Raw genomic sequence first — 24,151 nt, 5'->3', positions numbered from 1 at the left:
CTTCTAGGACCGCCTGTACTTTGTGATGGAGTACGTGAACGGGGGCGATCTCATGTACCACATCCAACAAGTTGGCCGGTTTAAGGAGCCTCATGCTGTGTAAGTACAAACTTGTGCTGTGCTTTTTCCCTTGGGATACTTGGGTGGGCTATTAGTTACCTTGGGTTTTCAGCTGAATAGGGATTCTTAACATCTTGAGCTGCTTCTTCTAGAGAAATGTATGGCCGGGGAAAAAGGTATTCTGCTTGATATGGGATACTTCTTTCTTTCCTTGACACCAGAACTTGAAGCTTGAAAACCACAGCTATTTCTCTAGCTCTGATTTTTGCCCTTGACTCCAAAGGAAGGTCCCGTAGAGTCCTTGTGGGATGTCATGGTAGCTTTTGTTTATTCATTTGCCAGTCTTTCTTGAGAGCTTACTGTGTGCCAGGCCCAGAGAGTTTGTAGAAACTTGCTCAAGATCACAGAGCTAGTGTGAGACAGATCCACATTCTGACCCACATTTTTGCTCTTGTGCTCTGCTCTCCATCGCTCACTCTCTTGGATGCCCTCCTTCCTGGGGGGATGACCAATCAAGTTGCTTTGTGGCTGTGCCCCGAGGCTCCTGGGTGGGGAGACGATTGGGTTTTTGGAAATGTGTTTCCCCTGCTGAGTCCATTCTGTCCCTGTCAGTCCCCAAGGCAGCCAGTCTTTTCTTTTGGGAACACGGATCTCATCATATTCTTCCCCTGCTGGTGAACAGGAACAGCAAGTCATAGGATTAGCAGAGATCACCTCTCCTGAGCAGCTGGCTAAGATCTCATTGTCCCTCTAGAAAGCTCCCCAGGACTCACCTAGGGCGCATCCGGTCACTCCAGAGGCTTGCTGACTCCTGTTCAGCTAAGCTTTGCCCTCTCCCCTCCCACCTGCCGAGGTGGTGAGCCCTGTGTTCTGGTAGGGTTTGCATTCTAGATAGCTCCATGTTCCATGCCTAGGTCTTGCCATGATGCTAAGGGGACGATGGGCTTGGTGCTTCTTTTACTTCTAACACCTAATTGACCACAGACCCTCATCCCATTATCACACAAAACAAATTGTCAGGACACTTAATAGAGTTCCCTAAAGCCCCGCCTAACCCTGTGGTATAACTGGGACTTTCTGATTCTCTCAAAATCTCTTTCCTTCAGGGCCTCCGTTAAGAGTTTACATGTTGGGCAGATGCTGTGCCATTCCTTAGTGATATAACTTGGCCAAGTCCTTTTCTGTCACTGACCCTCAATTCCTCATTTAAGGAAGAGGGAGGTACTAGTAGGACCTACCTCAGAGGATGGTTATTAGAATTTAATCAGATAATGACCTACAACGATGGTATGTAGACAGTAAGCCTTCAACAGATGAGCTGTTAGTATTCAGATCTTAAGCTTGCCTTACACTGAAACTCATTCTCCAGCCAGTCCGTCCTCCCCCATGGCCTCCCCCCCACTGATCAGCTGCTGAACCTCTGCCCACCCTGATTTGTCCTGAAGGCAGCCTCATGGCTCTCTAAACCCTGTTCATTTGCCCACACTCCCACACTTTGTGTTACGAGATGTGTGGTTGACCATCCACGGTGGGATGTGAATGCCCCATGCCTCATTCAATATTGTATTGAATTCTGAGGGTTTGCCAGGCATACAGTGTCCTTGAATCTCTCCATTGCTTTTTTTTTTTTTTCTAATTTCAGATTTTACGCTGCAGAAATTGCCATCGGTCTGTTCTTCTTACAGAGCAAGGGCATCATTTACCGGTAAGTGAGCACTGCAACCCCTTCCATCCCCTCCGCTCCCTCAGCTCCTCCCCTCCCTGCCTCTTTCTTTAACTGCTTTTAAAATTAGAATCCCTGGTGGGGGAGGAATCCGCCAGTCCTGACTTGGGCATGTGTTCGCATCGCCCACTGCCCTGGCAAAGTTTGGGCACCTTTAGATGCTGACGGAAGATCACTATGGACCCTGCCACCAGTGATGGTTCAGAGCCTCAAACGGGAGATCATTTGCTTGAAGGAGGGCAAGCTCGCCAGTGGGGGCCCAGCACTTCCTTCTCTTGCCTCGGGACCCCAAATCTGGGGAGCAAGCAGAGAATCTCGGCTGGCAGGGATATGATGGGTCGTTATTATGAGGGTTTTTGTGTTTTTTTTTTTTTTTTTTTGCTACGTAACTACAGTTTAGAAATTAATCTCTGAAATGCTTGCCCTGAAAGATAGGATTAAGTTCAGGACTTGGCATTTGCCCGTTTTTGGAGGAGCAAGTGTATGATCATAGCTGTATGAGTCATACCGTTTTATATTTCACGCAAGGCAGACTACTGAGCCTGAGGCTGCTATTTGACTGTGAGTCCGGGATGTACAATTCTCCTTACACCACATGGATGCAATGGCAGAGGCAGTGCGGGCTTGGGCTGGTTGGTTATGCAAGAGAGGCTGACAGGGGCCCGGGGCTTCCAAAGGGCACTTGGCACGGGTGAAGGTCTATCTAAAAGATCATGAAGAGCCATAAAATTCCATGCTGTTAATTTAGCTGATGGACATTTATTGAAAGCCTACTATGTGCTGGACACTCTTCTCGACGGTGCAGATGCAACAGGGAAGAAAAAAGGCAAAACCTCCTGCTTTTGGAGAATTTCAGTTGTAGTGCTGGGAGACGGATACGTAAATCACAGAGATAGAGCCTGTCAAGGAGCGATAAGTGCTGGGGAGAAAAGACGAGCTGGGGAGGGGACTGGCGTGGGCCTGGTGATGACGGGGGTGCCTGTCACGCTGTGGAGAGCATGGGATCGGCGTCTTGCTGCAACTGAAGGACGTGGGGCCAAAAAGTGTAAAAAGATGAGCCGTGGTGGTCTCAAGGCAGATAGTGGAGGGGAGGCTGTGGGCACTGATGGATTGGAGAGATGGAAGGTGGGCACCTTGCCAGAAGTCTGCAGAGTCCAGGGGCTTTTTCTGAACTCCTTGAAGTGCTGATATGAATCTAGTGGAGGAGGGGACAATCATCCTGAGTATGTAGAGTCCCTACTCTGCTTCATTATTCCTGATAGTGGAGGGATGAATGAAGGTCAGGAAGAGGAATGGTTTCACCTGGCACATGGGCGAGCTCAGTGAAGAAATAAAAAGAGAGAGAAAAAGAAGAATTCAAACTGTAAATCACATGCTCATTCTGGCCATGCTTGCCCTCAATGAACCTGTATCACTATGTGCAAGAGATGCACCTAGGAAGCCTCTGATTCCATTTCTTCTTTGACTGCCATAAGTGGGAGCACCTTGTGCCAAATGGAACTCTGGTGTTGAAGGGTACACATTATCTTCCATATGACATGACCCCTAATTCAAGCCAGTAACTTCAGCAGGGGCTTAACTGAAGAACGGGGATCATGGGTGATCATTCACTCCACATGATTTTCACCTTATGTGCTGACATTAGAACTTAACTCTTGGGCAGGATGGGTATTGGCTAGAATAGAACTCGCCACTGAGGTTTGCTGAGAAAATTAAATGTGGGACTGCAAGTTTATTGGAAGAAACTCCAGCCCCAGGGGAGGAGCCGGGAGAGGAAATAGAGTTTCTTGTCAATTGGGTTGGGATTCAGGGTTGGGTTTCCAATCTAGTAGGGTCATGGATTGGGGTCTGGGATCCAGGACCTTTGCCATTCCGGTCATAAAATACAAAGATTAGACTTCGGTGCTAAGACTTTGCCTAACTCAAAGCTCTCTCTACTAACACATTCTCCCATTCTTCCTCAACTATTCATACTTCTTAGGGGACACTTAGGACATCTTTAAGGCATTCAGCATCTGAATCCCTTTCATTTGTGTGTAGGAACAAAGTCTATCTCCTGTTCTACAGATGGAAAATTCCAGATACTCTCACGGCCTCCCTGCAGCAAGGGCAGACACACAACCCAGGCTCTGACACTTGTCAGAGTGACAGTTGTGTGACCACTCACACAACATGATGAATCAGAAGGTAGTGACCAAGAAAGGCAGAGACTGTAGAATTGAGAGTGGCCATAGTAATTAGCTACATCTATTTTCCAGAGGCATGAGGGGGAAGCACTTCTTAGCAACAGTGTCCAGAGTCCAGCATTACGCTTCATGGAACAAGATGTCTGTACCCAGTGGTGGCATCTGTGACATCTTCACTGGCCCAGCTCTGCATGCAATTAAGCATTGTTCCTAGCTGCCTTGCTTCTACATCTGGTTCTCCAGCCTCCTAGGAGATTCTATGAACTTCCAGTACCTTTTTAACAATCTCTTTCCAGGTTGACATGGTCAGAGTTGATTTTTGTTGCTCACAATCAAAAACCTTGATTGAGACAGAGTTTTTGAAATTGATAATCAAATGAAAACCAGTAAAGAAAAAATTACATGGCAGAAGATGTGTGGTTTTATAACTTCATTGAGGTGACCTTCATGTGGTAAGGTCTTTTAAAATGTTACAAATCTCTCCCTCTTTCATTTACATCTCTAGTTAATTGGATAATTCTTAAGTAGAGAGGATGAGGAATTAGGTTAGACTTGCCCTCTCTGAGGGGCATAACTGGAGATGTTGGGTGCGGGGAGACAAAGATCCTTCCAAGCTTTGTGTCTTATTTATGGATCACCATCCCTAGAATGTGTGATGGTTTTGCCCTTGATGGATTTCTGAAAATGAAAACAATTGCTCCAGCCCCCTTTTGAAGAAGAAATGACAGATTATTACATTGAACTAAAGAATGGAGTAGACTATCAAAAATCATATGTGGCAGGGGCGCCTGGGTGGCTCAGTCGTTAAGCATCTGCCTTCGGCTCAGGTCATGATCCCAGGGTCCTGGGATCGAGCCCCGCATCGGGCTCCCTGGTCGGCGGGAAGCCTGCTTCTCCCTCTCCCTCTCCCCCTGCTTGTGTTCCCTCTCTCGCTGTGTCTCTCTCTGTCATATAAATAAATAAAATCTTAAAAAAAATCATATGTGGGGGCGCCTGGATGGCTCAGTTGGTTAAGCGACTGCCTTTGGCTCAGGTCATGATCCTGGAGTCCCAGGATCGAGTCCCACATCGGGCTCCCTGCTCAGCAGGGAGTCTGCTTCTCCCTCTGACCCTCTTCCCTCTCGTGCTCTCTATCTCTCATTCTCTCTCTCTCTCAAATAAATAAATAAAAAATCTTTAAAAAAAAATCACGTGTGGCAGTGAATATGACTGGGTTGTCCCCCAGCTGCATAACCTGCTGGCTCTTGGCACCTGAAGCTCCTTTTTTTTTTTTTTAAGATTGTATTTATTTATTTATTTATTTATTTATTTATTTATTTATTTAGAGAGTAGGGGGAGGGGCAGAGGAAGAGGGAGAGAGAATCTCAAGCAGACTCTGTGTTGAGCACAGAGCCCGATGCAGGGCTTGATCTCATGACCCTGAGACCATGACCTAAGCCAGAATCATGAGTCAGATGCTTAACCAACTGAGTCACCCAGGCACCCCCTGAAGCTCCTTTTCTATAACACATGAAGTTGTTATCACTTTCCTAGTTGCCCCAGCTGCCTGTTTGGGCGCCTGTGGTCAAGCTGAGGGGAATGTCACGGGTCTCTGTTACTCAAATCACATGTAGACCTGGCAGGTTTAGGTGAAGCAAGTTGCTACAAATTCCAGTGTAAGTTCTAAGCTGGCATTCAGAGACGACTGTGGCTTGTAGAAGGATGAAGGCTGGATATGGGTGGTACATGGACAGAACCAAAGATCATTGTATGTTGCTGTTGGCAAATGGGGTGCACGTGGGCCTCCCCTTGGATGAACGGACCTCACATGCATAGATAGGAGATGCCAGTATGTTTTTTTCAGGTTGTATTCTAGTCGAAGTTGTATTGTAGTCGAAGGTGACAACAGCAACTCAATTCAAACTAACTTGTTAAAAAAGATATTTTATAGCTAACATAACTGAAAAGTCCAGGGGGGCACATGTGACCGTACACCGGGATGGGTCCAGGGGCTCAAATGATGTTATGAGTGTTCACTTTATCACCTTCCCTCTAGTTTCTGCTTTATCGCTACTAGCTTTCTTCTCCATCTGGTGACCCCTGGCACTTACTAGACTTACATTCTACCACCTGAGCAATCCCAATGTAAAAAGAGCTCATCTCTTTCCTGACAATAGTGCCAGAGCTGATGCTCAATGGTTTTGATTAACTCATATTGGATCACATGGCCATTCCTGGAGCAGTCACTGTGACCAACAGAATGAGGTGTTTCCAGTGGCCAGGATAGGCCCACATGACTGCTTGTGGAGCTGGGAGCTGGGATCAGCACCACCAATCTTACATGGTTTGAGAATCAGGGAAGGATAGTCCTTCAAAGGAATATTGGGATGCTGTCATCACAAGATGCTAAAATAGGCAGGTACCGCAGATGTCCTCCACCCAATGAAGATGATTTAAGATAGAGATCTGAATTGAATAGTAGACCCCATTACCTCTCAGGAAATTGGACTCTATTGAGATTGAGGAAGACTGGCCAATAGATCATCACTACTCATTGATACTAAAATACCAAGTGTTGACATTGGAGTAGATGTTTAGGGAAGAAGAAAGTGTGATGATATTGGAGTAACCAATACGCTGGGAATGTGCAAGCATTTCCAAAAATAATCAAGCTCTCCTCATCAACATGGATGAAATAAAAGAATGCAAGTATAGCACATGTCCTTTAGGTTAAGGTTCAAATGTTACATCCATGGAGGTGACGACACCTTTCTGGCATCCTGTTTATAGAAACCTTCCCCAATTACTAATTCATCATCCTCTTCATTTTCTTCACACTGCCCATCAAAATCTATGGTAATCATAGAATTAATAATAATGTAATAATTTGGTAATATATAATAATTATAATTAATAATCATATAATAATTATAGATTTGGACACTTGTTAATTGTCTTTTTCCCTATACTGGAATTTAATCTGAACAAGAGCAAAATGTTTGTTTACCTTGTTCACAGTATATACCTAGCTCCAAGCATAGTGCCTGTCATGTAGTAGGTGTGTAACCCATTTTCTTTTGAGTGAAAGAATCAATGGGAGTTCTTGGGGTCATGTCCTAGGAATCAGCCTAGGAGAGCTTGGAGCACCTGAAGCTAAATAAGATTCTTTCCATCAGTTTTTTTTTTTTCCTCCATGATCTTCAGAGATATTTTCAAAAATAATAATTTTGTGGAAAATGTATCTTACTATGAAATATAAGGGGTCCTTAAAGTACAAGGACTGACTCTTGAAATGCTCCTGGATACAAGAAGCATCTATGGATGCTCTGCTCTTTATTTAGCTTCCTGTGGCTCTCTCTTCTCAGAGCTGCTGTCTCATTGTGTCCTCGTGAGATGCTTGGCACAGTTGGATCTGTAGAAAAAGAAAAACAGACAAGTTTGTGGACCCCTCTTTATCGGTCAGATTATAAACTATTAGAGGGCAAGGGCCGGCTTATACTCACCTCTGTGCTTCCCCAACACCTAGCACAATGTTTTGCACGTCATGAGTGGCTGTTGGTTAACTTGAAATAAATAGCATTTGTTAAATCCTTAAATTTTTATGTCTGCTGCAGTGACCTCAAACTTGACAATGTGATGCTGGATTCAGAGGGCCACATCAAGATTGCTGATTTTGGCATGTGTAAGGAAAATATCTGGGATGGGGTGACCACCAAGACATTCTGTGGCACTCCAGACTACATCGCCCCTGAGGTGAGAGCTGATGGGGGCCCCTAACACATGTCCATGTTGCATTGATCCCTCCCCTGTGCCCTAGATGACCATGTCAGAGCTAGGAAAGGTCCAGGGGGGTACTTGGCAAGCAAAACTCAGGCTAGTCCTTCTCTTATACTCTAAATCATTCCTTGGAGATCACACATGCAAATTAACTTTGCACACATCCAGAAGCTCAGGCCCAAAATACATCAAGGTTTGGGGAAAAATTTAAATAAAACTCAAAAAGAACCATCCACACATCAGGAGAATTCTTCAAGCTGCTATGGCTCATGGCCATATGATACTGCCTCATTATGACATTGAAATGTTTGTTAAGAGAAGGGAAAGAGAAACAGAGAGGGCTTCCCTGAGCTGACATATGACACAGGATCTATGTGCTGATACTAAATCCTGAAAGACTTAGAATTTTTCTTTTTGTGAGTAAGATATAAATGAAAGGGAAAAGATTTAAATCTAGTGCCTCCCCCTCCCTTCCCAAAGGAAACGGTCAGTTGCAGAATGGATTTCCCCAACATGTCATGGTACAGAATTTGTGCCAGATGATAGCCTTCCTTTTTCTCTGAATTGGTGCTTAGAGAAGTGGCATTTTGCAATCTGTTACTAGATTTTTAAGGAAAGGAACTGAGGATGTGGCACAGAGTCTTGGAAATGGGTATTCTAGAATTCTTTTCTTGACTGTCAGTCACTTATTTGGGACAATGGTGGTGAGAGGCCCCCATGTAACCAAATAATTTGCCACAAAATTTAAAACCTGCATACTCTTTTACCAAAACAGTTCTTCTAGGAACTTAGTTTGCAACACACACACACACACACACACACACAGCTGAAATGATATGTGTTTGAAGTCCTTTCTTCGTTACAGTGCTGTTTTTAAATAATGAAAAATAGGAAGCAACCTCAATGACTATCAGTAAAAGACTGGTTTGCTAAAATATGCTACATTCACATTAAGAAGTACCATGCAGCTCTTATAAAGATCAGAGTACATCCGTATGTACTAACTTGAACAATGTCTGTCAATCAAGGAATGGACAATAGACTGGATTATTTATAGTATGAAATACCACATCAGTTCAATTCAAAAGACTGAGTTATATATGTAAGATGTGGAAAGATCTTGGAAACATTAAGAGAAGAAAAATCAAGGTACAGTGAACAGCTATATGCCAACAAGCTGGACAACCTAGAAGAAATGGAAAATTTTTTAGAAACATACAACTTAATAAGACTGAATCAGGAAGAAATAGAAAATCTGACCAATTCCCAGTAAGGAAATTGAATAAGTAATCAAAAATCTCCCAATGAAGAAAAGCCCAGGACTAGATGGCCTCACTGGAGAATTTTACCAAGCATTTAAAAAAAAATTAATACCAATCTTTCTCAATTTTTTCTGAAAAATCAGAGGGAAGACTCCCAAACTATTTTTACAAGGCCAGCATTATTCTAATACCAAAAATAGAAAAAGACACTACTAGAAAAGAAAACCACAGGACAATATCCCTGATGGATGTAGATACAACAATTCTCAATAAAATACTAGTAGACTGAATTCAGGAGCACATTAAAAGGATCATTCACCATGATCAAGTGGGATTTATTCCTGGGATGCAAGGGTGACTCAACATATGCAAATCAGTCATTGTAATATGTCACTAATAGAATAAAAGAATCACTTCATTTCAATAGATACAGAAAAAGCAGGGATAAGACAAAGGTGTCCATTTTCATGATTCCTATGCAACATAGTACTAGAAGTCCTAGCTAGAGCAATCAGGCAAGAAAACAAAAGTATCATAATTGGAAAGGAAGAAGTAAAAATGATCTCTATTTGCATATGACATGATTATATATATAGAAGATCCTAAAGACTCAACCAAAACCGTTAGATCTAATCAATGAATTCAGTAAAGTTACAAGATACAATATTAGTATATAATTATCAATAATTAGTATATAATTAGTGTATAAATATCAGTAGCATTTCTATATACTAACAACAAATTTTCTGAAAATGAAATAAAGAAATGGATCCCATTTATGATAGCATTGAAAACAATAAAATACTTAGGAATAAATTTAACTAAGGAGGTGAAATATTTCTACTCTGAAAACTACGAGGTACTGCTGAAAGAAATTGAAGAAGGTACCAATAAATGGAAAGACATCCCATGTTCATGAATTAGAAGAATTAATATTGTCAAATGTTGATACTACCAAAAGCCATCAATAGATTCAAGATTTCAACTGCATTTTTGACAGAAGTACAAGAAACACTGCCCAAGTTTATGTGGAACGACAGAAAACCCTGAATAGCCAAAGATTTGAGAAAGAATGGGGTGCCTGGTTGGCTCAGTCAGTTAAATGTCAGACTCTTGATTTTGGCTCAGGTCATGATCTCAGGGTCATGAGATCGTACCCCGTGTCAGGCTCCACACTGGGTGCAGAGCCTGCTTAAGAGTCTCTCTCTCCCTCTCTCTCTCCGCCTCCTTCCTCCTCTCTATCTCTATCTTGCTCTCTAGAAAAGAAAAGAAAGAAATGCTAAAAAAGAACAAAGCAGGAGGCATTATACTATTGATTTGAAGTTATACTATAAAGCTATAGTCATCAAAACACTATGGTACTGGCCTAAAAACAGATGCTAAGTAGACGAATGGAACAGAATCGAGAGCCCAGAACAAAACCTAAGCATATATGGTCAACTAATGTTTGACAAGGAAGCCAGGAATACTCAATGGAGAAGACAGTCTCTTTAATAAATGGTGCTGAGATAATTGGGTATTCATATGTAAAAGAATGAGACGGACTGGACCATATCTTACACCACTCACAACAATTAACTCAAAATGGATTAATGACTTAAATGTAAGACCTGAAACCATGAAACTCCTAGATGAAAACATAGAGCAAAGCTCCTCAATATGGGTCTTGGTCATGATTTTTAGGATATGACACCTAAAGCACAAGCAACAAAATCAAAACAAGTGTGACCACATCAAACTAAAAACCTTCTGCACAGCAAAGGAAATCACCAACAAAGTAAGAAAAGAACCTATGGGATGGGAAAAGTATTTGCAAACCATATATCTGATGAGGGGTTAATATCCAAAATATATAAAGAACTCCTACAACTCAACAGCAAACAAAACAAAATAAAACAAATAAGTCAATTAAGAAATGGACAAAGGACCCAAATAGACAGTTCTCAAAAAAAAACCAAAAACCTCAAAGCCATACAAAAGCCCAATAGGTACATGAAAAAAAAATGCTCAGCATCATTCATCATTAGGGAAATGCAAATTAAAACCACAATGGGATTATCCCCTCACACCTGTTAGGATGGCCATTATCAAAAAGACAAGAGACAACAAGTGTTGGCGAGGATATGGAGAAAAGGGAACCCTTATAACTGTTGATGGGATCGTAAATTGGTGCAGCCACTCTCGAAAACAGTGTGGAGGATCTTCAAAAAATTTCAAAATAGAGCTACCATATGACCCAGCAATTCCACTTCTGGGAATATATCCCAAGGGGGAAAAAAAACACACATACTAATTCAAAAAGATATCTGCACTCTCATGTTTATTGCAGCATTATTTACAAGACATGAAAACAACCTAAGTGTCCATCGGTGGATGAATGGATAAAGAAGTTGTGGTTTTTATACACAATGAACTATTTTTCAGCCATAGAAAATATAGATGGACCTTGAAGGCATTATGCTAAGTGAAATAAGTCAGACAGAGAAAGGCAAATACTGTATGATCTCACTTATATGTGGGATCTTGAAAAAAGAAAGAAGAAAACCAAACTCACAGAAAAAGAGATCAGACTTATGGTTCCCAGAGGTGGAAGATGGGGAGGGGGATTGTGAGAAGGTGGTCAAGAGGTACAAACTTCTAGTTATAAGATAAGTAAGTATTAAGGATGTATTGTACAACATAATGCCTATAGCAAACGGAGGGAAGACTGAAAGAATATTTATGATATATAAGAAAGAATAAATACTAAGAGTTCTCATGATAGGGCAGAAAATTTTTTTCCTTTTTTTCTTTTCTTTTTATTGTATCTATATGAGAAAGTAGATGTTAGTTGAACTTATTTTAATCATTTTCACAATATATTTAAATCATACCATCTTGCTATGTGCCTTAAACTTGCACAGTGATGTATGTCAATTATTTCTCAATAAAACTGGGGGGGGGGAATCAAGGTACAGAATGGTAAATACAATATGATACCATATATGGAAAACAACAACAATACACAGAACACTGCTGTATGTTTCCTATGAGTATGTAGAAATACATGTAAAAGCATAGAAAATCTGGACGGTTCCAGACTGATTTTATAACATTGGTTACCTCTGAGGATAAGAGCATGGTAAAGAGAAATTTAGCTCAGTCTGTATACTGTGTACATTTTTCACAAGGTAAACATATTTGTGTACTACTCGAATAATTAAAAGTGATCTTTTTAAAAAATCCTTTCTAGATTTCCCCTACTATTGACAGTAGAGCATTCCTGTGAAACCTTTTGTAAGCCAAAATGGTGTGAAGTGAAGAAGCAGTTTTACAGCAATAGCAGTTTTACATGGGAAAAAAAATTTTAGCGTTCTCAGACCCAAAAAATGACCTCTCCGCTTTTCTGATACCTCAGGACACATCTGGCTAGCAGATGCATAAAATAAACCGAAATCAAGCACAGGTGCTCACACCATTTAAAGCTATGGCTGCCTGAACTTTATTTTTGCTCTTTGCCTTCACCATAAAAGCAAAAGTCCTCTCCAGATTTCCTTCGGTTAATGAAAACAGGTCCTAATGTAGGTCTTTCGTAAAAGTGAAGTGGCGAAACACGAACTTTTGAAAAGCAGGGGACACCTGATAGAATGCAGTGGTGTTTTCCCTACGTGTGCTACCTCGGTTTATTATCATTTTGTTAAGTAGTTAGGGCATCAGACAATTCCTTGATCTGCCAGGAGTTCAGTAATCTCTGGTTCCAAACTCACTGCACTTCACTGTCACCTGGCGTGCTTTTAAAATGTAGGCTGCCCAGGTGTTAGCCTGAATCAACTGAATCCGAATCTCTGCAGGGAGGACCACATATCTGTGATTTTCCAGAATTCCCAGTGGTTGCAATGCACCAGACACCTGGAGTCGTGTTCCTGGGGAAGTCCCTCCCTCCTCCAGCCCCCTGAGGGAAGGAATAAGCGGGGGTCCAGTGTCCGCCCTGGCTTTGCCATTAACTAACCACCTCACCTTCTGGCAATTTCTTTTGCCTCCCAGGCTCTATTTCCCTTTGCAAAAGGATTAACTTGTTAGGTTGTCATGAGGATCAAATAAGACATGAAGTACTTTAAAAGTGTGAAAACACTTTCAATAAGTGTCTCACAGGAAGCGTGCCTTCGGTCTCTTAGAATTTAATTCTCAGAGGGTGTTTCTGAGGTTAGGATGGAAGCTGGGGTGGCAGATGAAGTTCAACAAATGGACATTCCTTTTATAGCCAAGTTTGCTTGGCCACATTCATTGAGTAAAACAACCACTGAATGAGAAAACCTTCCAGTTACAGCTAACATTTGGAGACCATAATGTGTGAGAAGCACACATTTCTCTTCCATCCTCGCAAAACCCTATGACATGGATATTATAAAATTCCTTTTGTAGGAGAAGAAACCAAGACATCAAGAAGTTAAGTAACCCCCCCGCAGGGTCACACAACTCAGAAATAGCAGTCAGGATTCAAATTCTGGACAGTCTGACCATCTCGCCTCTGCCCTGAAGCTTTGCTAAATCACCTTTTAAACACTTTGATACAGTTAGTTTTACACGCCTTCAGTTTGAAAGAAGGATGGTCACATGGCTATTATAGACTGCCATGCTCTGGTAATTTGGTAATAAGTATCAAAATTTGGTAATAAGTATCAAAAACCTTAAAACTATATATACCATTGCAGAAGACATGAACAGACATGTTCTTTTCCAAAGAAGACATCCAGATGGCCAAGAGACACATGAAAAGATGCTCAACAGCACTCAACATCAGGGAAATGCAAATCAAAACCATGATGAGATATCACCTCCCACCTGTCAGAATGGCCAAAATCAATGGCACAAGAAGCAACAGGTGTTGGCGAGGATGTGGAGAAAGGGGAACACTCTTCCCCTGTTGGTGGGAATGCGAGCTGGTGCAGCCACTGTGGAAAACAGTATGGAGGTTCACCAAAAAATTAAAAATAGAACTACCCTATGATGCAGTAATTGCACTAATGGATATTTACTCCCAAAATACAAAAATAATAATTCAAAGGGATGCATGCACTTTTATGTTTATTGCAACATTATTTAAAATAGCAGACTAAGGAAGTAGCCCAAGTGTCCATCAATAGACGAATGGATAAACAAGATTTGCACTCTCACATTCTCTCTCTCTCTGGAATATTATTCAGCCATTAAACAGAATGAAATCTTGCCCTTTGCAACAATGTGGATGGAGCTAGCGAGTATAATGCTAAGTGAAGCAAGTCAGAGAAAGACAAATACCATATGATCTCACTCGTATGTGGAATTTAAGAAACAAAACAAAGGAGCAAAGGGAAAAAAGAGCGACAAACCAAGAAACAGACTCTTAATTATGGAGAACAAACAGATGGGGGAGGTTGGTGGGGGGGAATGGGTGAAACAGGTGATGGGGCTCGAAGAGAAGAACACCTCTCATGATGAGAAGTAAATAAATAGAATAATTTTTAAAAACTACATATACCATTTGATCCACCAATGCTATTTCTAAGAATTTATCTGAAGGAAATAATTAGACAAATGTCCAGATAGCCAGTTGCAAGAATCTGTATTGTAGCATCAGAAGAAACCTGATCAGTTGGGAATTGGCCAAGTAGATTTCAGTATATCCATCCAATGGAATGCCGGGCAGAAGTCAAAACGGATTACGTCGATGCACAACTATTGCATGGAAATGTTAAGTGAATAAAATACTTGATTAAAATTCCACATATTAATGTGTTTGTGTTCATGTAAAACACGTGCAGATGCACACTTTACTAGATGTCAATAAAAAAGACTCTAAGAGGAAATAGGCCAAAGCACTATCATAATTTTTCTCTTAATGAAAATTTATGGGTGATGTTAGTTGTGTTCTCTTAGCTTGTTTGTTTGTTTATTTATTTATTTATTTTATTGCTTATGGATATTTTTAAATACATAGGAAAATAGTAAGAGTGCTATTACAACTTTTTAACTTAAAATTTTTTAATTGTGGTAAAAAGAATAAAAATAAGATTTATCATCGTAACCATCTCTAAGTGTACAGTTCTAGTGTGAAGTGCATTCCCATTGTTGTGGAAATGTTATTGCTTTCATCACAAGAAACAAAGATGGTTTTTCCTTCTTAAAGATGCCACCACACTCACTGCATTAAAATTAACAAGAACACACTGTGCTAAGTGCTTTGGAAAAGGCAGAGCAGCACCCACAGATGGCTCCCCCCCAGCCCCCGGTAAAGGATACCCATCTTCCTAAGGTTGGATAAGTGGGCGCTAGGCCCGTTCATCACTCTTTTTGACAGTGGCCCACATCTGGGACTATAACAGCTGATTTAATTGGGCAGCAGATGACAGGCAAAGGAAGAACTCTCCGTCCTCCTCCCAGCCCCAGGATGCTCTGCTCTTACCTAGAAGGAGTGAGTATTCAGTCTCCAGCCATGGCAAGAACCTACCTGCCTCCCTGATGGAATGCCTTCTGTTTTCCAGATCATTGCTTATCAGCCCTATGGGAAGTCTGTGGATTGGTGGGCCTTCGGCGTCCTGCTGTATGAAATGTTGGCTGGGCAGGTAATGGGATTTTAAGGGATCTGTAAGCAAAGTCCTCCCCTACCCCCATCTGCGTGGTTTCTCTAGAAGGAGGGTGTCAGCTGGATACCAGCTCCTACATCGGAACCCCTGTGACTTCCGTGGACTTGGGGTTACCCAAGTCCTTTTGAATGTTTTTCCTTGTCTTCTTCCTGGAAGCTCCTGAGTGTGGCCTCACTGTGGACCCCAGGGAAAAGGGCCCAGTGGTTTGGGGCAGCTGGGGATGGTCAGGCAGTACCCCTGTCTCCCTGCACTCTCCTCTGTCCCACAGGCACCCTTTGAAGGGGAGGATGAAGATGAGCTCTTCCAGTCCATCATGGAACACAATGTGGCTTACCCCAAGGCCATGTCCAAGGAAGCCGTGGCCATCTGCAAAGGGGTGAGTGAGCCCCTGAAAGCTTGCGGCCGGGACCACCACATGCGGAGAATGCACGGTGTGCCCTGCACAGGGACGCCTTACCCGGGGGGAGGGGGGTGGAGACTGAACTCTGCCCGTCTCCCCGCTTGCTGGCCTGTGAGCCTGGTGTGGACCTGCTACCTCCCAGAGCAAAGGGAGCTTTTTACCAATCTGCACAAAAGTACCGGAGAGGTCTGCCGGCAGCCGTATCTTGCTGCTGGCTGGGCTCCAGGAGCTAGCCCACACAGAGGAATGCATATTGGATGAATGAGATAGGAAACGTAGAGACCTTGCCAAAGAGCTGGAACCCATGGGAAGGGGTGCAAGGGGCCTGCAGCACCGTTCCTACAGCCTTCCCCTGCTCTGCTGCTTATGTGTGTGGCTAATACGAACAGCGTGTAACTTCTGTCCTAAGAAAATATCACAAAAGACTGAGTCTAAGGGATTCTCTGGATAAGCTCACCCAAATGTAGTGTCTTCAGAACCCCTAGTCTCCCCCCACACCCCCCCAACTGGCTGAAAAGCATGCACATTTTGTACATGGCAGTGGATGAAGAGAAGGCAGGGCCCATGTTTGCTGGTGAGGATTGCTTTGTTATTACGCATCTAGCATTAGGACAGAATGGGCTCACAGTGACCTGGGTGAGTCCCTGGAGATCAGCTGTCTTCACCTTTGGTGCTATCACGATGACCTGAAGTACTTGTTCAGATTGTACAGAACCTCAGGCTTACCCTAAATGTGGTCTGGACATCAGTATTTTGCAAAAGTCCTCATGCGGCTTGAAAACCACTGCCTTCAAACCCATTATCCAAATGTGGTAGCATTTCAACTCTGATGGAGGTATGCAAGAAATGCTAGGAGAGCCCCAGAGAATATGGCCCATGGAGGCTGCCTTTATAAAGTATTCACTATCCTGCCAGTCTGGGGGGACATGTGCATTTTCCAGGTAAGGACATGGACATGCCTTCCCAGTGGTTTCCCCTACCTGTGTGTGTGAAGAAACCAGGGCTGCTGGTCCTAGATCCTCGGGGTGTTTGCAGGTTTCCCACCACCCGATCCAGCCCTATTCTTCCTGGCCTCAGTCAGATGCCCCGTGAGCTGGCCTGCGTGCAGAAACGCTGGAAAACTCCAGCAGTTTGAAATAGCTGGGCCAACCTCTTCGTCTAGAGCACCTTGACAACACCACCTAGATCCTCACTCGTGGTGAATCACCTAGCACAGTGTAAGGCCAGTGCAGACCCCGGTAGACATAGTCTCATGGGGGAGGAAGAGTGGATGGTCATATACTGAGCATTTAGTTTGTTTAATAATTGCCAACATTTCAAGAGCGGGGCATTTCCCATAAACATCAACTGTCCAGTTTGTCTTGAAAAATCTGATCTCACCATGCTGGTGTGTCATTCCTATAAAGAAAGCATCAGCCAGCTGGGTGGGAAGCCCATGTCCCCTTTAGATAGGATGTGCCCTTTCAATATGCAGAAATCTCCACTGCACCCAGTTCCATTTGGGTTCAGATGCTGGTCTGGCGTTATTAGCCCTATGACTGTGGGTAAGTCCCTCAACCTTGTCTGTGGATTGAGGCTAATGATGGTACTCCATACAGGATTTTTTAATGATTGAATGAGTCAATACAAGTGAATCCCTTACAACAGAGCCTGGTGTTCTGATCCAAAACCCATGGACCATTATTATGATTATTATTACTAATGCTATGCACCACTGTTACCTGCCAGGCCTCTCTTGGCATTGAAGTATGCATACACTGTGATAGGAATTTTTAAAGTGGAGGATTTGGGAGATCGAAACCCTTTGCACATCTCAACACTTCCACTTCCTTGGTGTGTGGTCCTCCTTTGCACCTCTGGGCTTCTGTCTCTTTATGTCTAAAAGTGGAATAATAATACTCATTGAACAGAGGTTTTTGAGAGCATTCGATCGGGTAACAGGAAGCTCCTTGTGTGGTATAGGCGCATAGTAGGTGCTTAATTAATACATGCTCAAGACCTTCCCCTTCACCACTCTGCCCTGCCTGGACAGCTGGGGGTTCTAAGTGGGTCATGGAGGAGAGAGGATTTTCCAGGTCAGTTGCATTCAGCTTCAGCTCCAATTAGCGGTTTCCCTGGTAGAGCAGATTTCTATTAATTTAAGACCCATAACCTTCAGGATTAACTGGGGTGACTTTCTTACCACTGGGTTCGAGGACCTTTCTGAGTTGAGTGGGCTGAGTCCAGTGTGGGCTCTTTCTTCAAGGCTGAGGCTCCAAAGAAGGGAGGATGCTCCAGCCAACAGCAAATGCTTCCTCCCAAACAGCGGGCCCCAGGGGATGCGCCTGGGAGGTGATCAGAGATCAGAACAGTGATTAAATCCAGCTGTCTGCATGGCTTCAGGCACATCAGCTCAGAGTGCAGTGGCTGGGCAGAGACTTGCATTAGTAGCGCGGGATGATTCTGCAGTGGCTTTTCTTCGCTTGGCATCCTCGTCCTTACGTGGAAATTGAGCTAGGCTTTTGAAACCCGTGCCATTCCAACTGAGAAGTCCTTTATATATCCATCCCATTACAGAAGTATTTTCTACCAGAAAAAAAAAACGAGTATAAGTTTGCTCAGATTGCCACTCCCACTTTGAACAAACTTCAAGCAGACAGAGGCCCCCGTTGGGCCACACGTCAGCATGAAAACAAGCCGACCGCATAGCATGGAGGAGCAAGAGCCCTGGGTCAGGCAGGTCGGTTCAAAGCACAGCTCTGCTACTTGGCTGTGTGCCTCTGGGCAAATGACTCCTTCTCTGGACCCAGTTTCTTATCTGGAAAAGGAGGATAATAGTTGCAAAGTGAAAATAAAGATGAAAGAGTAATGCCAGGGAAGCCTTGAGCACAGAGCGCAGGTGCATAGGAAGTACTCCATACACAGAAGGCATCATTGATAACATTAGCAGTAGTGCTCACCGAAACCTCGTGGCCCTTTTTTGCTCCTATCCTAATCCTATACAAATGTCAGGGCTTGGCCCAATGTGCTTGCCCTCCATAAACCCTTCCTGACTGAGCCAAGCCACAAATGTCCCTGGGGAAACCACCTACAAAGAGCTCTCTCATTAGAAGCCCAAGTTCGGGAGTAGGTAGAGGTGAGATCGAGTCCCAGCTCTGCCACTCCTCATCTCTGCATCCTTGCTAGTTGCTTCACCTCTCTAAATGTCAATTGCCTTGTCACTGGAATGGGAAAAATAATATACCCACCTCATCGGGTTATTGTGAGAATTGGGTAAGATCCTGTGTGCAGATCAAGTAGCAGCTCAGAATAGAAGTGCCCCCATGATTTCCCCCCTGGCAGGTAAAGCATATATGGAGAGAAAGAGAGAGAGAGAGAGAGAGAGAGAGAGAGTGAGAGAGAGAGAGAGAGAGAGAGAGAGTGTGTGTGTGTGTGTGTGTGTGTGTGTGTGTGTGTGTGTGTGTGTGTAGGGGGATAGTTTCTGATGACAAGTTATCTGGAAGCAGGAATCAGGCTAAGCTGAATTGTCCAACAGGGTAGGTGTACATTGCTGGGTTCATCTCCTTGCCATGATCCTCAGATCCTGGGCACGATCTAAGGACGCTGGCATCATGATGTCTGGTCAACTCCGAGAAGCTTCTTGGTCTCGTATGTTCCAACTGCTTGTTTTTCCTCTTTGAGGCCTTCTTGTTGGTTTTGGGTTTTGATTTTTCATTTTTATAATCACCAACCCCTCCGTCTTTGCTCTTGGTGCATTTGCTCAAGTCTTGAGATCAGAGAGATTTCCATGCTGTTTTGGATTCATTTACAAGAGGAAACCTGTCTGGTTTCATCTTGGAGCATCTATTCATCTTGTTATTTAGCACTGGCTCAGAGACCCAAAGATGGAGGGTTTTGATAATTAAGTAATTTAAATGGAACACCAAAGAAACCTCAGTGGAGTTTAGTGTAATGTGTGATACAAGCAAAATGAGCTGGGCTAGGTTTTGACTATTTAATGAGCTTTCAGAAAGTAATTACTTGAAACTTGGGTCCATTTGACTAATATTTTTTCTTCTGTTTTGTCATTTTCACAAGTGCTTTACTGAGAAATGCAAATATTATCAGAATGAATGTGGCCTTTGCCTTGGTCACACTCCAGCTTTCTTGGAGTAGGAGGTGGGGAATTTGAAGATACTGAAACTGTTCTCATTAAATGCACCAGTAATTGCATAAAACTCATTCTTCAATCAGAATGCATCAGGTGACATTTCTCACTTGAAGTTCAGGTCCACATTGAGGCTCAGGTTCGATTAACCATAAGCGATCTTGGGCACTGTTGTCGGGTCCTCCGATCATAAAGACCTCACTGGGAAATTATCATCTGGGATGGAAAGCAAGAAATAAAAATGGAGAACCTCATTGCACTTTCTTCCCTAATTCACGGAGTCTTTATTTCTGTGCGGTTCATGTGTCCTCCCCCGAAGTTCATTAAATTCAGCCTTTCTCTTCTCTTGAAGCTGATGACCAAACACCCGGGCAAACGTCTGGGTTGCGGACCCGAAGGTGAACGCGACATCAAGGAGCATGCATTTTTCCGGTATATTGATTGGGAGAAACTTGAACGCAAAGAGATTCAGCCCCCATATAAGCCAAAAGCCGTAAGTAAACTGTCTTGACTCTTGGATTCACACGCGTAACATACTCTCCTCTCCTGTCGTGTGCGCCCACGGTGTTCTGAGGGGGAGACATCGATGCCTGTACGCGAATATGTCTGTAAGTTGAGGCACCCAGTCACTGGGTACAAAAATGGAGATCTCCATTCACATACTCCGGCCTCTACGAAGGCGGGCAAGACCCTAGCTACCGAGATCCCATGTTACCGATTCAATTACGGTTAACCTGTCTTCGCTGGTAACTTTTCTGGAGATGGTTCTTCAGTGAGCAGAGTTCAGATCCAGGTTTGGACAGGGATGCGGAATCTGATTTTGCCCTTGTTCTTTCCTTGGTTCGACTGTGTCACTTTCTCTTCATACTGACATTGAAAAGGTCATGTTGTTTACCTCCGCGGGATTTAAATGTAATCCTGAAACTTACAGTACGTCTAAGTCAGTAAATCAGACAGCACCACCAGCCAGCTCCCACCCGCGGCGAAACAGAATGAAGCAAAAGCTGACATGCTCCTAGACCTCTTGGAGGCTCTGAGTGCTGACACGGCTTTGAGGTAACGTCTCTAGGACAAGAATAAAAGCCTCCCGTCTCCCACAGTCATGCACCCACAGGAGTGTTTTCCTTCCCCAAAGACTCGACTGGGAGTCCTTGTCAGCACTGGAGGGTGGGGGGGGGGAGAGTTTGCACTGAATTAATCTGAAGTTCAATTCCCCAGACGGGCTATTTCTTGGTTAGATTAAGAAAAAGGGAGACCCCATTACTTTATGATGAGCTGTGAAGCTGGCTACTGAGGCTGAAGCATAAACCTTGTCATCGAAACCCGACATTGTGAGCTCTGTGATGATAATGGTAGTTATTTTGATATTAGGAATTTCTTGGCCCCTTATTATGTGCCAGGCACCACATAAAGCATGCTGCGTGTGGCATCTGATGAGATCCTCACAATGAGCTATTGAGGAGGTGCTGTTTTTCCATGTACTGCAAGAGGGTGGGGAGGCTCAGAGAGGTTAAGTGCTCTGTCCAGGGTCACTCAGCCAGGGTGTGATGAAGCAGGGATTCAGACCTCACACAGTCTGACTCCGTTCAAGGCGGATCAGAATGCCCAGGGGGCAAAGGGCACATAAGCTGAAGAAAGTCCCCCAGGTGGTTCTTACATCTCCCTGGTGCTGCACCTTCCCCGCCATCCCACACCATTAGCATCCCGCCTTCACAGCATCCCCGATGCATCCTGCGTCTCTCTGGATGCTCCCTGGGGTTAGAAAGCCAGGTTATTTAGAGGCAGGCAGTTGCAGTACTTTTAGCTATTGCAAACGTACACATTGGTGTCTAATCAGCTTCCTCAGAACTGCCATCCCTCTGGCCCGTCTTGTCATCCAGAGCCTCTTTCTCTACAGTGCATCCTTCGGACATTTGCAGATTACACTCCTGAATCCCGTGATTTCCAGGCCAAACATCCCCCATACACACACACACACACCCACACACACCTTCCACCTGCAATCACGTCCCAAATGACGTCCCCTCCAAATGCCTAGTGTCTTCCAGGCCATCAGCTTCCATCTTAAAATACAGACACAGAATTGAGCACAATATTTCTAATAGTGTCTGACCCTCAAGTGAATACAGTGGGTCCCACCAACAATCTCTTGATCGTTCTAGAGCTGGTGAACTTGGATGAGTCTGTTCACTTCTTTGCTCTTCTGTTCCATCCTCTGTGCTACAGCAACATTAATTGTTCCTGCATCAGAGGATCGTCATGATGCATGAAGCGTTCAGTACAGGCCCAGCACATAGTTGGCGCTCTAGGAGAGTTGATCATTATTTTTGTTAGCCATGTCACATGTTGATCAATGTCTTGGGTGCAGGGTCTTTGAGGGGTTGAACAGTGTGTTGAGTCCTGCTGATGCTGTTCCTTAAGATGATGTCCCTGTGTGCACTTGGGGTCAGAGAGGGACACTGCATGTGCTAAGCAGTATCATCACTTTTAATGAACTATTTGGAAAAGGATCAAAATGGCAGCCTGGGAGACAAGAACAGGTTCTCTGTTCAGGAAACTGGGAACTCAGAGATGGGACACAAAACTGACTTGGGTTTTGTGGGGCTATTAATACATGAGGTCTCAAAATGTGTACCTCCCCCCACTCCTCACTTGGCCAGAGGAGGGATGCAGATACCCACTATCTCTAGCAGCGTTGAACCCCGTGCCATTCTAGGGAGGGTTCATTCTTTAGTTGTAGACCAGTGGTTTTCAAAGTGTGGTCCCCAGACCAGCAGTATGCCCTGGGAATTTGAGGACCCAAATGCTCAGGCCCCTTCTCAGAAACGCTGACTCAGAAACCCTGGGGGTGGGGCCCTCCAGGAAGACATTGGTTCTCGCCTAGTCTGGGCAATGGGTGGTGGCTTCTGGGAACAGGTCAGAGGCTCAGGTGCCTTAGAAGCCAGGCAGATAATGTAAATAGGAGAGGGGGTGGCTGGGGACAGAGGCAGACTGGGGACCTGGGTTCTCATCTCCACCTGCACAGTTGTAGGACCCTGTTGACCGTTACTAATTATTGTAATATTTTTTACATCATCCATAAGAACAGGTACCTTTTCTGAGCATCTTCTACAAACCAAGCACCGGGCTGGCCAGGTTTATCCTGCAGGGAGGCAGGCTCTTCGTTCCCATATCCTCATCAGGATTTTTGTATGAGATCTCATTATCTTCTGATGTATCAGCAACAAATTTTTAAAAATTAAACACAGTTCAGGCCAAATTAAACACATCCACAAGTCATATGTGGCCCATGGACTCAGTTTATAGTCTTTGGGGTAGTGATTACTCAAAGTCAGATTGACATTCAACCGGTTCCTATTAGTACTGGTTATTTACCACTGAGTCCATTCCAACTGGGTAAATATTTTGGAACTTCCGGGCTAAAGGATAATGAATATTAAAGATCTAGCCAGTGCCTGGCTCCTAGAATATACTCAGGAAAAAGTAGCTATTCTTATCCTAGATAATATAAAAATATCACAATAATTAGTAACGATCAAGAGGATCCTTCGACTCTTCTGCATTTCATAGGATTTCCAACCAGCCAACATCTTGAATTCCCTCTCCTGGGTTTAACCGTGACTTTCAAAGTACAGTGATTGGACTGGGCTATATTCTTCAAGATGTTCTGCCACCAGTAACGAGGGGAAGCAGGCACTGCCCTTGCTCCCTGAGACTGAATTAGAAATAATAATCATGGGGGCGCCTGGGTGGCTCAGTCGGCTGAGTGTCTGCCTTCGGCTCAGGTCATGATCCCAGGGTCCTGGGATCGAGCCCCGCATCAGGTTCCCTGCTCCGCGGGAAGCCTGCTTCTCCCTCTCCCACTCCTCCTGCTTGTGTTCCCTCTCTCGCTGTGTCTCTCTCTGTCAAATACATAAAATCTTAAATAGAGTGCAGCGGGTGAAGAAACACAGGGCAGGAACAGAGGATTCGATTCAAACATCAGTGAAGGGTGCAATTATTGGAGATTTATTAACATGAGCTCTTCAGTTGTTCT

At 43.8% G+C, this 24,151-nt stretch overlaps 1 protein-coding gene across 2 annotated transcripts in view; it reads left to right on the top strand.

Moving 5' to 3' along the window:
* Positions 1–24,151, top strand: part of PRKCB (protein kinase C beta) — a 317,939-nt gene that overhangs the window by 271,811 nt on the left and 21,977 nt on the right. For both annotated transcript variants that reach the window (XM_027611157.2, XM_027611156.2), the window contains exons 11-16: positions 8–99; positions 1,703–1,765; positions 7,563–7,701; positions 15,488–15,568; positions 15,858–15,965; positions 20,468–20,608. In XM_027611157.2, coding sequence (XP_027466958.2) covers positions 8–99; positions 1,703–1,765; positions 7,563–7,701; positions 15,488–15,568; positions 15,858–15,965; positions 20,468–20,608 — 624 coding nt within the window. The remainder of the gene's footprint in view (positions 1–7; positions 100–1,702; positions 1,766–7,562; positions 7,702–15,487; positions 15,569–15,857; positions 15,966–20,467; positions 20,609–24,151) is intronic.

Source organism: Zalophus californianus, chromosome 10, assembly GCF_009762305.2.
Source record: "Zalophus californianus isolate mZalCal1 chromosome 10, mZalCal1.pri.v2, whole genome shotgun sequence".
In the NCBI taxonomy this organism is placed as follows: Eukaryota; Metazoa; Chordata; class Mammalia; order Carnivora; family Otariidae; genus Zalophus; species Zalophus californianus.
Note: the sequence above shows the minus strand (reverse complement) of the source record. Positions and strands in the feature narration are given on the sequence as shown.